At 41.9% G+C, this 15824-nt stretch overlaps 2 protein-coding genes across 5 annotated transcripts in view; one reads left to right on the forward strand and one right to left on the reverse strand.

Moving 5' to 3' along the window:
- PAAF1 (proteasomal ATPase associated factor 1) overlaps positions 1 to 14656 on the reverse strand; it is a 39903-nt gene extending 25247 nt beyond the window's left edge. Inside the window, exons 1-4 of one of the 2 annotated variants that reach the window (XM_003780911.3) lie at positions 14563 to 14656; positions 12434 to 12474; positions 11198 to 11301; positions 6620 to 6709 (exon numbers count right to left, since the gene is read on the reverse strand). In XM_003780911.3, the coding sequence (XP_003780959.1) occupies positions 6620 to 6709; positions 11198 to 11301; positions 12434 to 12474; positions 14563 to 14609 (282 nt within the window). In that variant the 5' untranslated portion in view covers positions 14610 to 14656. Of the gene's footprint in view, positions 1 to 6619; positions 6710 to 9158; positions 9233 to 11197; positions 11302 to 12433; positions 12475 to 14562 lie in introns of those variants that run through there. The other variant, XM_012801107.2, reaches the window with a different exon arrangement.
- A 123-nt stretch (positions 14657 to 14779) lies between these two features.
- LOC100949377 (cytochrome c oxidase assembly factor 4 homolog, mitochondrial) overlaps positions 14780 to 15824 on the forward strand; it is a 3404-nt gene continuing 2359 nt past the window's right edge. Inside the window, exon 1 of one of the 3 annotated variants that reach the window (XM_012801848.2) lies at positions 14780 to 14925. The gene's annotated coding sequence lies outside the window, so the exon portion shown is untranslated. The remainder of the gene's footprint in view (positions 14926 to 15824) is intronic. The other 2 variants (XM_003781366.3, XM_023510528.1) reach the window with 2 other exon arrangements.

The raw sequence follows: 15824 nt of genomic DNA on the forward strand, positions 1-15824 counted from the left end.
GCCTCCCAAGTAGCTGGGACCACAGGCACCCGCCACAACGCCTGGCTATCTTTTGGTTGTAGCCATCATTGTTGTTTGGCGGGCCCGGGCTAGATTCAAACCCACCACCTTAGGTGTATGTGGCTGGCACCTTAGCTGCTTGAGCCACAGGTGCCAAGACTAAAATACTTTTCCTAATTCTCAGAACCTACTTACACAAAAGATAATCTTCCAAAATGCACTGGAAGGATTCAAGGAAGAGCAAAGATATTTCCACATATGTACATATATGTACAGATACATAGGGCTTTCAGAATAAATAAAAGTGAATTTACAGATTCACTTTTATAGTTTCAATATCAGCAATTGCTTCATGCATAAGCCATAATCTGATCCCAAGTTGAAACCTGCATATACACCCTTTTTATTCCTTTTTGTTTTTGTTTTTGTAGTTTTTGGCTGGGGCTGGGTTTGAACCCACCACCTCCAATATATGGGGCTGGCGCCCTACTCCTTGAGCCACAGGTGCCGCCCTTTTTATTCCTTTTCATTAAATCCTTTTCTTAAAAGCCACCCAGCTCTGGCTCGTAACCACATAGCACAATGGTTATGGTACCAGCCACATACACTGAGGCTGGCGGGTTTGAACCCTGCTCCGGCCAGTGCAACAAGGACAACTGCAACATAAAATAGCTGGGTGTTGGGGTGGGCACCTGTAGTCCCAGCTACTTGGGAAGCTGAGGCAACAGAATCGCTTAAGCCCAAGAGCTGGAGGTTGCTCTGAGCTATGACGCCACAGCACTCTACCGAGGGCAACAAAGTGAGACTCTGTCTCCAAAAAAAAAAAAGACCCAGCTGTAAATGTCCCAAAATGTGGGAATGAGATATGTAATTCCAGACATGTTCCCAGCAATGATGATTTGCACATAAATTGTTAAGAAAAAAGTACAGACTTCAACTTTAATTATCTAACCTTCCATCTTACTTTGTTCTATGTCAATTAAGCTGTAACGAATAGATTTGGCAAGAAATACAGGGATATATGAGTCAACTCCAACATTTTCTTTTCTTTCCTTTTTTTTTTTTTTTTTGAGACAGAGTATCACTCTATTGCCCTTGGTAAAGTGCTGTGGCGTCACAGCTCACAGCAACCTCGAACTCGATTCTCTTGCCTCAGCCTCCTAAGTAGCTGGGTCTACAGGTACCTGCCACAACCCCTGGCCATTCCTTGTTGCAGTTTGGCCGGGGCCGGGTTTGAACCTGCCACCCTTGGTATATGGGGCCAGCACCCTACCCACTGAGCCACAGGTGCCACCCCAACTCTAACATTTTCTAAAATTTTCTTCTTTATTTTGGTTCCTCAGAATAACAGGACTGTCAATTTAAATGTGGATCATTTTGTTGTAAACAACATACTTCAACTCGGCACCTGTTGCTCAAGTGGCTAAGGCCACATACACCTAAGGTGGCGGGTTCGAATCCAGCCCAGGCCTGCCAAACAACAGTGACAACTGCAACCAAAAAATAGCTGGGCATGGCAGTGGGTTCCTGTGGTCCCAGCTACTTGGGAGGCGGAGGTAGTAGATTCGCTTGAGCCCAGGAGTTAGAAGTTGCTGTGAGATGTGACGCCACCAGCACTCTACCCAGGGTGACAGCTTGAGGCTCTGTCTCAAAAACAAACAAACAAACAAAAACAACATACTTCAACCCTTTCTTGATACAGACGGCATCTTTTTAGCTGCTTGCTAGGCACTCACCTTTGGCTACAGTGAACAACTCAGTATGTCCAAACAGAACTCTTAATCCTCCCTGCCCCATATGAATACAAGTGTTCCTCCTACAATTAGTAAATGGCACCACAATTTACTCATTTCTCAGGCGAAAATTTTTAGAATTATCCCAACTCTTTATCTTCTCTCACATCTTATATCCTAGTCACTAGCAAATCCCATCTAGTCCCATACCCTTACGATGTAAACTCTACAAGAGTAGTTTTATTCATTTTATTCAGTGCCCAGAAGAATACCCACAATATAGTAGATGATTAATAAATGGATGAATCATCTCTCAAATAAGAGAAAGAGAGAATAAGAAATGGAAAAGGGGCACAGTTAACAATTTAAAACATAACCTACTTCTCAAAAGGTGATTGGCTTTCCCAACTCCAAGAAGAGGTTAATCATTGCCTCCCTCAGTAGCCGTCAGTACTGGGCTCATACACTGTAGAGGTTGTCAATCAGGGGTGAATTTCCTCCTAGGGGATACTTGGCAATATCTGGAAACATTTTGGGTTGTCACAACTGATAGGGGAAGGGGTGTCCCACTGGTATCTTGTAGGTACAGGTCAGGGATGCTGTTAAACATCATACAATGTATAGAATAGCCCCTTACTATAAAGATTCCAGTCTAAGATGTCAATGGTAATAAGACTGAGAAAACTTGGTATATTACATCTTTTTGGTAAATATACTGTCCCTAAAGGGGACAGGGACATTATGTTGTTTACCTTTGTTTCCCATCATCAGGGCCCTAGTTCCTAGCCATAAAAATAAATTAAGTTTGAACTATTTCTTTAAAAATGTTAGGAATTAAAGAATAGATTATAGGTCATACCAGTTATATCCTTAATAGAAACTTCTATTACAGGAAAGGAGGAAAGGTATCTCTTATATGCCAGACCTGTAATAGATACTACTTCATATAATCCCCTAAAAATCTAGAAGTTAGGTATCATTCCTATCTTTCAGATGAGGACTCTGAGGCTTAAGGGATAACTAAGTATTTTTTTAAGGTAATATAGCAGAGCCAGGATACAAACCTTGGTCAGAGTCCAAGCTAAAGAACTATTTCTTAGTCACAGTAAAGGAATAGACAGATCAATGGAACAATCCTAAATATAAGATAAAGATGACAATTTAAGTCAAGGACAAAGGACAGGCTGGGTACAGTGGCTTACACCTGTAATGCCAGCACTCTGGGAGGCCAAAGCAGGTGGACTGCTTGAGCTCATGAGTTTGAGAGCAGCCTGAGCAAGAGCAAGACTCCCTTTCTAAAAAAATAGCCAGGTGTTGTAGCAGGTACCTGTAGTTCCAGCTACCTGGCAGACTGAGGCAAGAGGATCGCTTGAGCCCAAGAGTTTGAGGTTGTTGTGAGCTAAGACCCCATGGCACTCTACCAAGGGTGAACAAGTGAGAGACTGTCTCAAAAAAAAAAAATTAAATAAATAAAAATATTCAGTTAAAGTACGAAATAATAAATAATCATAAAGACCTACATTTTTAACTCAAATATATAGATGTACAGTCTTTTGATTAGTCCACTTTTTTTTTTTAGAGAGAAGGTCTCACTCTGTCACCTAGACTGGAGTTCCGTGGTGTCATCATAGTTCATTGCAGCTGTACACTCTTGTGCTCAAGTGATGGTCCTTGCCTCAGCCTCCCACTATAGTCCCAGCTAGGACTATAGGTACACATTACCATGCTCAGCTAATTGTTCTGTATTTTTGTAAAGACAGGGTCTAGCTATGTTCCCAGGCTGGTCTCAAACCTCTGGCCTCAAGCAATCCTCCCATCTTAGGCTCCCAAAGTCCTGCGATTACAAGACATGAGCCACTGTCACTGGCCTATTTATTACAGGGACCTTGACTTTCTTGGAATAAACCATAAGCCAGAAGGCACAATTTATAATGTAACAGTTTATTTAAAGCAAGGCAAATCTTTACTCATACTGAGAGAGGATACCTGGAAAAAGGAACATCTAAGAGAACAGAAGCCTTCTCAAGGAGACCCCAAGGATACAACTGTGAGGTCCTCTCCTTGGTGACTCAGCTCTTAGGAATTTGTGGAAATTTCCCGGGACCTAGAAACTAATGCTTGTTCCCACTACTGTAAAAGCTCACGGTTCTGTAAAAGCCAGAGCCCACTTTTCCAGCTTGATTCAAACTGACCAGTGAGAAACGTATCTATGGGCCAGAACTTTTTTTTTTGGAGACAGAGCCTCAAGCTCTTGCCCTGGGCAGAGTGCAGTGGTGTCAGAGCTCACAGCAACTTCTAACTTCTGGGCTTAAGCGATTCTCTTGCCTCAGCCTCCTAAGTAGCTGGGACTACAGGCGCCCGCCACAATGCCCAGCTATTTTTTGATTGTAGTTGTCATTGTTGTCTGGCAGGCTGGGGCTGGACTCGAACCCTCCAGCTCTGATGTATGTGGCTGGCACCTTAACCGCTTGAGCTACAGGCGCCACCAAGAACTTTTTGACTGCGAGTAAAAAGAAAACTTAGCCAGTAGGGGAGTGTAGCCATTTTAAATTCTGTGCCGTTGCTCCTCCAACTGAAATAAAGCCCTTTCTCTTTGAAACATGGTGTTCATCCTCTCCAGTGGGCCTCATCTTCTTGCAACAATACTTACAAAGCAAACTAAGAGCAAAAATTCACCTAGGGCTTTATTTATTTATTTTAGTGCTTAATCTAGCTATACTCTTAACACCTAGGGCTTTAAAAGAAAACTGCCCCCTAATAATTTTTTTTTTTTTTGAGACAGAGCCTCAAGCTGTCACCCTGGGTAGAGTGCTGTAACATCACAGCTCACAGCAACCTCCAACTCCTGGGCTCAAGCGATTCTCCTGCCTCTGCCTCCCAAGTAGCTGGGACTACAGGAGTCCACCACACCACCCGGCTATTTTTTCATTACAGCCGTCATTGTTGTTTGGTGGGCCCAGGCTGGATTCAAACCCACCAGCTCCGGTGTATGTGGCCGGCACCTTAGCCACTTGAGCCACAGGCACCAAGCCTTTTTTTTTTTTTGACAGTCTCAAGCTGTTGCTCTGGGTAGAGTGTCATCATGTTATAGATCATAGCAACCTCCAACTCAGGCTCAAGTGATCCTCTTGCTTCAGTTTTTTTATTTTTTTAGTAGTGAAGGGGTCTAACTCTTGCTCAAGCTGGTCTCAAACTTGTGAGTTCAAGCAATCCACCTGCCTTGGCCTCCCAGAGTGCTAGGATTACAGGTGTGAGCCACCGTATCCAGCCTTATTTTGTTTAATTTAATTTAATTCTATTTCTTTGAGACAGAGTCTCACTTTATCACCCTTGGTAGAGTGCTGTCCTGTCATAGCTCACAGCAACCTCAAATTGTTGGCTCAACTGATTCTCTTGCCTCAGCCTCCCAAGTAGCTGAGACAACAGGTACCCACTACAACACTCAGCTATTTGGGGGGGGGGGTGGTTTCACTCTTGCTGGGGCTGGTTTTGAATCCCTGAGCTCAGGACAATCCACCTGCCTCAGCCTCCCAGGTAGAAATTTATTTGGGTAAAATATTTAAGGAAAACACTGAGAGGATTAAGTAGAAAACTATGTAAAGTTACCATAATGCTTGCTGGCATATAACAACCAATCAATAAACATTAGCCTTAACTACTATGATTACTATCAAAAAAGGATATACAACAAAAGTTCACAGCAATTATTTTTATTTATTTTTTTTTTTTTTTTGACAGAGCCTCAAGCTGTCCCCCTGGGTAGAGTGCCGTGGCATTACAGCTCACAGCAACCTCCAACTCCTGGGCTCAAGCGAGTCTCCTGCCTCTGCCTCCCAAGTAGCTGGGACCACAGCCCCCCGCCACAACGCCCGGCTATTTTTTGGTTGCAGCCGTCATTGTTGTTTGGCGGGTCCGGGCTGGGGATTCAAACCCGCCACCTTAGGTGTACGTGGCTGGCGCCTTAGCCGGTTGAGCTATAGGCGCCGAGCCCACAGCAATTATTTTTGAGGTATAGAAATAAGAGTGCTTTTCACTTTCTTTTATATTTCCTACATTTTCATCACTAAATATGTTTTGTAATTAGGGCAAACAAAATAGCTCTTTCAAAAAATATACCACACTGGATCAGCGCCTGTGGCTCAAGTGGCTAAGGCGCCAGCCACATACACCTAAGGTGGTGGGTTCGAATCCAGCCTGGGCCTGCCAAACAATAATGACAGCTGCAACCAAAAAATAGCCAGGTGTTGTGGTAGGCGCCTGTAGTCCCAGCTGTTGGGGAGGCTGAGGCAGGAGACTTGCTTGAGCCCAGGAGTTGGAGGTTGCTGTGAGCTGTGATGCCACCGCACTCTACCCAGGGGGACAGCTTGAGGCTCTGTCTCAAAAAAAACCCCACACAATAAGTGGATGGCTTTAAAATAATCAGTTTACCAATTTCTTACTTCTGCTTCAAAGAGACCCATGGTAGTAGAAGGTTTATTATTATACAAAAATCTCTGAAATTTATTCCTCAATATAGTATATTTGCAATTTTGAGACAATGGCCCTGTCCTATAGGGAAAAGAATAAAATATTAGCGGTGGCATATTATGCAAGCATCAGCTATTACATCATTATCCAAAAGCTGGTAAGTAGCTCTGTATACGGGGAAAAAAACCATCTATAGGGAATTTCATATAATCTCTAAGATTACTAGTGACTAGATTTGTACAAATATTCTATGTAGACTTAAGGATCAGTTTTACCAAATACATATAAATTTCATCAGTGGTATCACTTTACAATTTAAAGTAAATGAAACACACATTAATTATGAATGTTTATAATTTCATTTTAATGAAAAATGAAAATGCCATTATGTTTTGTTTTCATTTGATCAAAATACTTACACTCTTTGTATGAATTCTGGAAAAAGTAGTATATGGTGCCAAAAACTTGGATGATGCACTTTCCTTTGGACATGAAATATGAATACTTTTCTATACAAAGAGGAAAAGATGAAGTTCATAAGTAAAGCTACACCAGTGTAATGTTTCTTAAAGAAAACATTAGGACTACAAGAAATTCTCACCTTCTAAGTATTTCCTCTCTCATACGCCCAGCCCATAAAACTATCCCTCCTCCAAAGCTTAGCAGTCCTTTTACTGCAGGGGGCTGCAATGTAATTTGGTATCATTGAAATGCCATTACCCTTTTATGTTGAAGTAAGCTGTTCCATAGAAGGCACATTACCAATAAAATACAACAGATAAGCATGAGAACATTAATATTTTAGAGGAAAATCTAATACCAATATTCTCCATTAGGAGTAGGACAAGGAAAAGAATCAACAGAAGAGTACATAAGGAAATGTGAAGAAAACCAGTACTAGCCTTCAAGCCTAGGGCCTAAAAGCCAAGTCTGAAAGTAAACTTGTTGAGGCTGGTCACAGTGGCTCACACCTGTAATCCCAGCACTCTGGGAGGCTGAGGCAGGTGGATTGCCTAAGCTCAGTAGCTTCAGACCAGTCTGAGCAAGAGCAAGACCCCATCTCTAAAACATATCCGGGAGGAGTTGTGGTAGGTGTCTACAGTCCCAGCTACCAGGAAGGCTGAGGCAAGAGAATTGCTTTTAGTCCAAGAGTTTGAGGTTGCTGTGAGCTATGATGCTATGGCACTCTACTGAGGGCGACAAAGTAAGAGCGTCTCAGGGGCAGTGCCTGTGGCTTAGTGAATGGGCGCCGGCCCCATATACCGAGGGTGGTGGATTCAAACCTGGCCCCAGCCAAATTGCAACAAAAAATAGCTGGGCGTTGTGGTGGGTACCTGTTGTCCCAGCTACTCGGGAGGCTGAGGCAAGAGAATCACCTAAGCCCAGGAGTTGGAGGTTGCTGTGATCTGTGACACCACGACACCCTACCAAGGGCAACAAAGTGAGACTCTGTCTCAAAAGAAAAAAAAGGAAAAAAGACTGTCTCAGAAAAACAAACAAAAAAAACCTGTTGCCTGTCAGAACTTCCAGAAAGAATGTCAGACTACTGACATGTACAGTTGCCAGAGAAAATCGGTAAATTATGGTACCTAATTTATGTAGGCCTATAAAATGTGTAGGCCCAGGTCAGGTTTGTAGTGCCTCTTGCCCTGTAGGACTTGAACTGACTATACATGTTCACAGACTGGCTATTGTCACATAACTATATTTTGATGGTCTGTGTATTTTGCTTCATCATTATTATCTGTCTCTCAGTTACAGAGCAAGATAACACTGGTGGCATAGTAGGAAAGTATACCCAGAACTAGGTATTAGATTCAGTACACACGGCTTGCTAAAAGCCATCTGTAATCATTTCAGGTAAATATAGATGTTGCTGTTTGCAGGTAGCAACTGTAGAGTTATATAAGGCTTGGTAAACCCTTCCTCTAGAATTCTTGCAGTAAGACTCTATACTGCATCTCTATATGCCATCTCTTACTTTAACCAGTATAATATGAAATACCACCACCTAAGTGTATATTTCCCAGAATGAGCTGAGGAGCTGCACTCACCAAAAGGCCCCTAACCTGTTACCTCTTCTGCAGTAGTATTTCAAATTCTCTGGAAACTCTACAGAATCAAAATGTCTTTAGTAATTAAGATTTTCTGAACCTCTTTTCATCCAACAAACATAAGTCCTAACAGTTCATTACAAACAACAGTTTCAAAGTCATAATACTCTTATCACTGAAAGTCTATATGCTCTTATTATGGGTCATCTACTCCTTTAAAAAGACAATTAGACTATCTATACAAAAAGTACTTTTTCTTAGGCAGCATATCCATGCCTGGCTGCCTGCAGGCCTTTCATTAAATGAATTTTTGCTTCTAACTGCATGACCAAGCCTATATAGCTGCAAGAGAGCTGATTTGGGTTTGGAACTGAGTGCATGCATATCAGAAACTGAAGTGTCAGCTAAACTTTCTTGGCTAAATATTCAACCAAGAAAGATACAAAGAGCTATAAAAACTTAGTGTTTGGATCTCTGTAAGAACTGGGTTTGCTCTCAGAAGAGTTCATGTCTTTGGGCTAATTATGTAACAGATTTCAAGAATCATTGTTTTCCTCCTACTTATTGATCCTGCAAATCAACCTTGAATTCATAAATAGACTGTGGAGGAAGGCGAATGTTAAATTACCTTTCCCATTTGAGCAGTAGACAATCATGCTGTTAACAAAAATACTTTGAAGAAAAAACTGCAGAAGATATCAAAATAGACAAAATCTAAGGGGAAAAAAGTGTGAGTAGGCCACACTAAGATAAAATTCAAAGTCAAGCTTTTATTATCCTCCAGGGTTAGGCATTTAAGCATAAGGACAGATTTACTATTTAATAGAACAATGTAACAATATAAAATAGCAAACAGACTCAAAGCAGTTAGGAAACAAATGAACGTTCAACTATAAGCACTTACTGTCTCAACCCACCCAGCAGGTTCACAGCAAAAATTAGCAATGATGTTTGAAGAGATAAGGATTGTATCCAGGTCTGAATATGAAGGGAAAAGAGAAGTCAGGCCCTAGGCTGTGGATGAATACTGATAAAACACTTGGGAAAATGCAGGCTTACAAATTAGTGTTAACTTGGAATCAATAGAAGTGGGTTTCAATTCCAGCACATCATCAAACTGACTTTGATTATTAGGGATATTTTAACTTCTCTGAGTCTGTTTGCTTATCTGCAAAATGGAAATTTGAAATGCCATTCCCACAGAATTGTTATGGTAAACAATTATACCTCACTTTTATATTTTATAGTTTCATGCCTATGTAGTCTCACTGCTCATTAGCTATTCCATGAAGTAGCCCACTGTCTCTGTTTTATACATGAGGAAGCTGAGGCTCAGAGAACTAAGTTATTTGTCCAAAATCATATAGTTAAGTGTCTGAGTTAACTAAGACTCAGATCTTCTGACACCTTCTACAATACCCATAGCTACTTACGCAAAACAAATATAGGCTTGGTGCCTGTAGTTCAGTGGCTAGGGAACCAGCTACAGACACCACGGCTGGCAGGTTCATACCCTGCCTGGGTCTGCCAAACAACGACAACTACAAATAAATAGCTGGGGATTATAGGGGGTGACTGTAGTCTCAGCTACTTGGGAGGCTGAGGCAAGAGAATCGCTTAAGCCTAAGAGTTGGAGGTTGCTGTAAGCTATGACACCATAGCACTCTACTGAGGGTGACATTGGGACACTCTGTCTCAAAAAAAAGAAAAAGAAAGAAAAAAGAGGCTTGGTGCCTATAGCTCAAGCGGCTGAGGTGCCAACCACATACACCAGAGTTGGCGGGTTCAAATCCAGCCTGGACCTGCCAAACAACAATGACAACTACAACCAGAAAATAGCCGGGCGTTGTGGCAGGTGCCTATAGTCCCAACTACTTGGGAGGCTGAGGCAAGAGAATCGCTTAAGCCCAAGAGTTAGAGGTTGCTGTGAGCTGTGATGCCACAGCATTATACCCAAGGCGACAGCTTGAGGCTCTGTCTCAAAAAAAAAAAAAAAAAAAAAAAAATCAGAGTAGATGAGGAGAAAAATAAAATATATAATGACATGAAGCCTATTATCTGGCACAAGGAGGATAATGAATTAACATTTGCTAAACATCTTACTTAAAAAGCAAGATTTTCTCTGTATTTGTCAGTATACTAAAATCATTTTACAACTAAAAAAAATGTTTAATCACACACACACAAAAGCTGCTCTACCCTCTGGGGATCATCTCAATAGAGTATACTTTCTACAGTAGTCAGCATGAATAAGAAAAGGCAAGTCATGGGTTCTCAAACACTTAGCTTAGTCATCTACTCACCTCAAAGATAAATGAGAAAAACTATTAAAGTACTATTAATGTAGGCTCTTCACCAAGGCCTTGCCAGACACAGACTGTAAGGCTATGCAGTCCAATATGATAGGTAGTAGCTGCATATTTGGATATGTGAATCTGTTTTCAACTATAAATTTTATAAAACCTACATACAGTATTTCCAATAAAAAATTAGAGTCTAAACTGAAATGTGCTGCAAGCATAAAATATACATAGGATTTTGAAGATAATAAAAAGAATATAAAATATCTTATTAATAATTTTTTATGTTATTTATACATTGAAATAATATTTCAGATGTTCTGAGTTAAATCAAATATATTATCAAAATTATTATAATTTCATCCATTAAGCTTTTTGATGTAGATACTGGAAAATTCTAAATTATACATGTAGATCAGAGCTGGTATAAGGAAAGTGAGAGGACGTTTGACTGTACTTAAAAGTATATGTAAATATAAAAGAAAAAAAACTTTTGACACTCAAAGGCAGCAAAAACTATGATTATTATACAAAAGAAGGAGGGATGATATTTATACTGATATTAGTATAAGAATCAAAGGCAGACATATGAGTACTACCATAGTTTTGAATACTGGGCCATCCAGAAGACATAAAAACATACCTTGTTTACTTCATTCACAATAAATCCTTCTGAAGCTGTAATCTCTGGGATACCATCTAGGCCAATTCCTTGACAAGTTAGGCTGCCATACAAAGATGGTTTCCCTAAGGCACAAGAAAAGCATGTCTCAAAAAATAAAAAGAATTTTTTTTTTTTTTGAGACAGTCTCACTATATCACCCTTGATAGAGTGCTGTGGTGTCACAGCTCACAGCAGCCTCAAACTTTGGTTGCAGTTGTCATTGTTGTTTAGCAGGCCCAGGCCAGGCTCGAACCTGCCAGCCTCAGTGTATGTAGCAGGAGCCCTACTCACTGAGCTATGAGCACCAAACCAAAATGAAAAGAATTTTAACATTTTTCCTCTTAAAGACTTAATTCAGCATCTGTATGCTCATGAAACGAGCCTCTTTCTTTTTTTACAAGTAAAAAAAAAAAATTTAATTTTTTGTAGAGACAATGTCTCACTATGTTGCCCAGACTGATCTCAAACACACTGGGCTACCAAAATGACATGCTAGAACCACCACACCTAGCAGTACTTTATTTTTTATACCATGCCATGATTCCCTCCTTTCTTCACCACTCACCCTAAAGTGTGGCCCTCATAATGCATTTCAACTCATCCCCTGACAGCACCCTCAATGACTTCTCTCCATCTGTGAAGTTACTAAAATGATCTCAGTCCTGGTTTTGTGTGTATAGAACTGGGATCAATCCAACCACTCATCTTCTACCTTCCTACAGGCAGGCTGCTGAGTGCTACTACAAAAAAGGACACAAATAAAGGACAAAAAAAAAAAAAAAAGACAAAAATAGACAATGTGGACTGGTAAAGCTCCAATTCATGTTTTCAAACTCAGCAGTTTTGCAGTCCTTCTGCCCCTTCCATTCCCTGCAGCCAGTTCTCCTGCCACCTATCCTATTAAAATCTGCTTCTCGGCAGCACCTGTAGCTCAAGTGGCTAAGGCACTAGCCACATACACCAGAGTTGGCGGGTTTGAATCCAGCCCAGACCTGCCAAACAATGACAACTACAACCAAAAAACAGCCAGGCACTGTGGCAAGCACCTGTAGTCACAGCTATTTGGGAGGCTGAGGCAAGAGAATAGCTAGTGTCCAAGAGTTCGAGGTTGTTGTGAAATGTGACACCATGGCACTCTACTGGGGGCAACAAAATGAGACTGTCTCAAAAAAAAGAAAGAAATACAGGGAGGACATATAGATTCGTGGACATTACCTGGGGGATGACAGCTTAGCCAGGCCTCCCCTTCATCTTTCCTATGAAGAAAGACAAAAGCCTAATTAGCCTCACCCAAGGTTAAATAGGCATAAGGAAGAAAGGTCATATGATTTCCAGTTTGGTCATAGTACTTAGACAAGATCCAGGCCAACTTCCCACCCAGGTACAGATTATTCTAAGACAGTCAAACTTTATTTATTGATGAAACATTTGTGGATTAAATATTTAATGAACAGACATCTGTTGGTTAACTTAATGCTCAATAGGGTGTTCACTTTGAGAAATCAAGGTTATTTATATTTAGATATTTATCAGGATTATAGTAAAAGAGGCCTTGTGCTAGGCACTTTGCATATATCATCATTAATCTTCACAATAGCCAATCAAGATACCTTGTTTTGTTTTTTTTTTGGTCAAGGCCAGGTTTGAACCCGCCACCTCTGGTATATGGGGCCACTGCCCCAAACAAAATACCTTGTTAATGATAAAAAACTGAAGTTCAGATGTGACTTGTCCAAACTCATCTAACTATGAAATCTGAATTGAAACCTGGGACTGGTACACAATAAGATCTGTGTTCTTTCTAACACCTCACACTGACTTTTTATGTATTTTAGAATGTACCTTCCCTATATTCCAAATCCTGATCTCTTCATCCTAATATTTGTTTAGGTTATGATGGAAAGAGCCTAAGATTTTAGGACTGAGAGATCTAGCTTGATAGCAACCCTCTTACACGTGACCAGCTGCATTATCTTGGGCAAATTATATCCTCTGATTCTGATCCTGCATTCTCTCATAAACAATTATTGTTCTTCCTTTATTACTTTATCATATTCTATGTTCATTGCTTCAATATGAAAAACACTTATCAGTAATAATAGTTGCCATCTATAGCACTATATCCTCATTCAGGTGCCTAGAGAAGTAACTGACACACTATATGACAAATAAATATCTGTCAGGACTGGTGCTTTGGCTGATGCCTTTAATTCCAGCACTTTGGGAGGCCAAGGCAGGAAGATTTCTTGAGGCCAGGAGTTTGAGACTAGCCTGGGCAACATAGCAAAAAAAAAAAAAAAAAAGAAGAAGAAGAAAATAAATTAGTTGGATATTAGGGGCATGTGCCTGTAATCCTAGCTGCTACTTGGGAGTCAGAGGCAGGAGGATCGCCAGGGCCTAGCCATTCAAGACTGCAGCATTGGCAGCACTGGCAGCATGATGATGCCACTGTGCCCGGGTGAGAGACCAAGACCCTGCCTCAAAAAATAATTAAATTCCAAATAATAAATGGTGGCTCGGTGCCTGTGGCTCAAGTGGCTAAGGCGCCAGCCACATACACCTCAGGTGGCGGATTCAAATCCAGCCCAGGCCCACCAAACAATGATGGCTGCAATCAAAAAAATAGCCAGGCGTTGTGGCGGGCGCCTGCGGTCCCAGCTACTTGGGAGGCGGAGGCAGGAGACTCGCTTGAGCCCAGGAGTTGGAGGTTGCTGAGAGCTGTGATGCCACAGCACTCTACCCAGGGGGACAGCTTGAGGCTCTGTCTCAAACAAACAAACAAACAACAACAAAAACAAATCAAATAAAAAATGGTTCGCTGTGTATTCCCAATTAAGACGTTAGCTTCTTGCAGAGAAGAACCATCATTTATGTTAGAGTACACATCTGAGCTCCACACGCATTTAGTATAAGGCGAGGGCATGGAAGGTGTTACATTATTTCCTGAACAGAATCGTCTAGTATGCACTAGGGGTCTAGGGAGGACACAACGATTCCATCACAGATAGGGTTGGCAAGGCTTTTGCAAATAACTGATGACCAAGAAATGTTCGCTAAATGACTACTTGGCCAAGAGTCTTCCTGCCTCCCAGTTACCCTGTTTTTCTCCAACTCGTTGATCCTAGTTCTGACAGAGGGATTACATAGGCCATGTGTTCCCTTAGCCTCCGGATAATTGTTCCGAGAATAAAACACAATAACTACATGGGTTTGTGACTTCTTCTAGACCCTCCCTCAACAACTGATGAGGTAACCTCTGTGGATATCCTGGATTAGGCAGGCTTTCAACGTAAAGGCAACAACTGCTACCCGCCTCCTAGGCCCCTGTTCAGGCCTGGCTTCACCTGAGAGCTTGGGCCCAGTCGCTCTGGATCCTCAAAGGCGCCGCCATCTCGACCCCGCCTCTGCCACCCCGCCTCTTCCGCCCCTTCCCGGAAGCGGGTCCCCCAGAGGGTGGGGCGAGGGCGGAGGGCGGGCTCTACACCCAGCAGTGACCAATGAAAATGTGCGATGGGTCCCCCCTCCCCTTGAGTGTGCGCGCTCCCCTCGTGGGAAAAAACACGGAAGATCCTGTGCTCCCAGCGAATCCGCCTCTGCGACGCAGACGAGCCTGTTCGGTTAGTCTTCTCCCCCTCTGCTTGGTGAGCACCGCGTTCCGCGGCCTGGCGCGGGAAGCGTTGTAGGCACGACGGGATTGCGCCTGTCGGGTGCGTGCGCGCATGCGTCCTCTGCCCACCTGCTTCTCTGCTTTCCCACCTTCTACTTGCTTTCGTAATCTGGACCAGCCTTGACAGTCCAGCTGTCTGCCATCCACCCTGCCCTGATCCCTGAGCTAGGATGGTCCCCATTGCACTAAGGAGTACTGAAGCCAGGAGGTGGTGGGAGAGGAATACAGTAGTAATTACTGCATCCTATTGTAGCTCAAGCAGTTTTCGTTCATTATATTAATCCTTATTCTAATTGTGCGGATTAAATATTGGTGGGGAAGCTAAAATGAAAAAGATTACTTTTGAAGGCGTAGTGCTGACATTCGAATCCGAATCTCTTGGCTTAGGATCCAAGGCACTTTCTCTTTTACCTTTCTTGCTCTAAAAGATTTGCTTCTGGCCTTCAAAGAGTTCATAGGGATTTAGGAAGAGGAAACTATTAAATATTTATTGGCCTCTTTGGACTACCAGACTCTTTACAAATTTTATCATTTCTATTTTTCAAGAGAGGAAGGACACCCATGAGGCAGTGACAAAGCTAGATTTCTAATCCAAATCTGTTTCAAAGTCCATTTCCCCCCTTTAAGTTATAATACCTCCAAAGCAAATGCGTTTTGTGCAGTGCTACAGTGTTTAAATACCTCTTATGACTTCCCCATTTTCTCCAGGATAAAAGTCCTTAACATGTCCTGCAATGCCTTACTATGATCAGGCACTTGTATGTTCTATTTTCCAATCACTGAACTTTTCATTCCTCTCTTATGTCAAATTGTCTTGGCCCCCTGCTGTTCTATTGGTCAGAAATATTTTTACTATCTCTGGCTAACTTCTATTTATCCATCAAATCTCAGTTTAGAAATCACTTCTAGGCTCGGCGCCTGTGGCTCAAGCGGCTAAGG

This window comes from Otolemur garnettii, unplaced genomic scaffold (genome assembly GCF_000181295.1).
Source record: "Otolemur garnettii isolate 467f Iridium unplaced genomic scaffold, OtoGar3 scaffold00001, whole genome shotgun sequence".
Classification (NCBI taxonomy): Eukaryota; Metazoa; Chordata; class Mammalia; order Primates; family Galagidae; genus Otolemur; species Otolemur garnettii.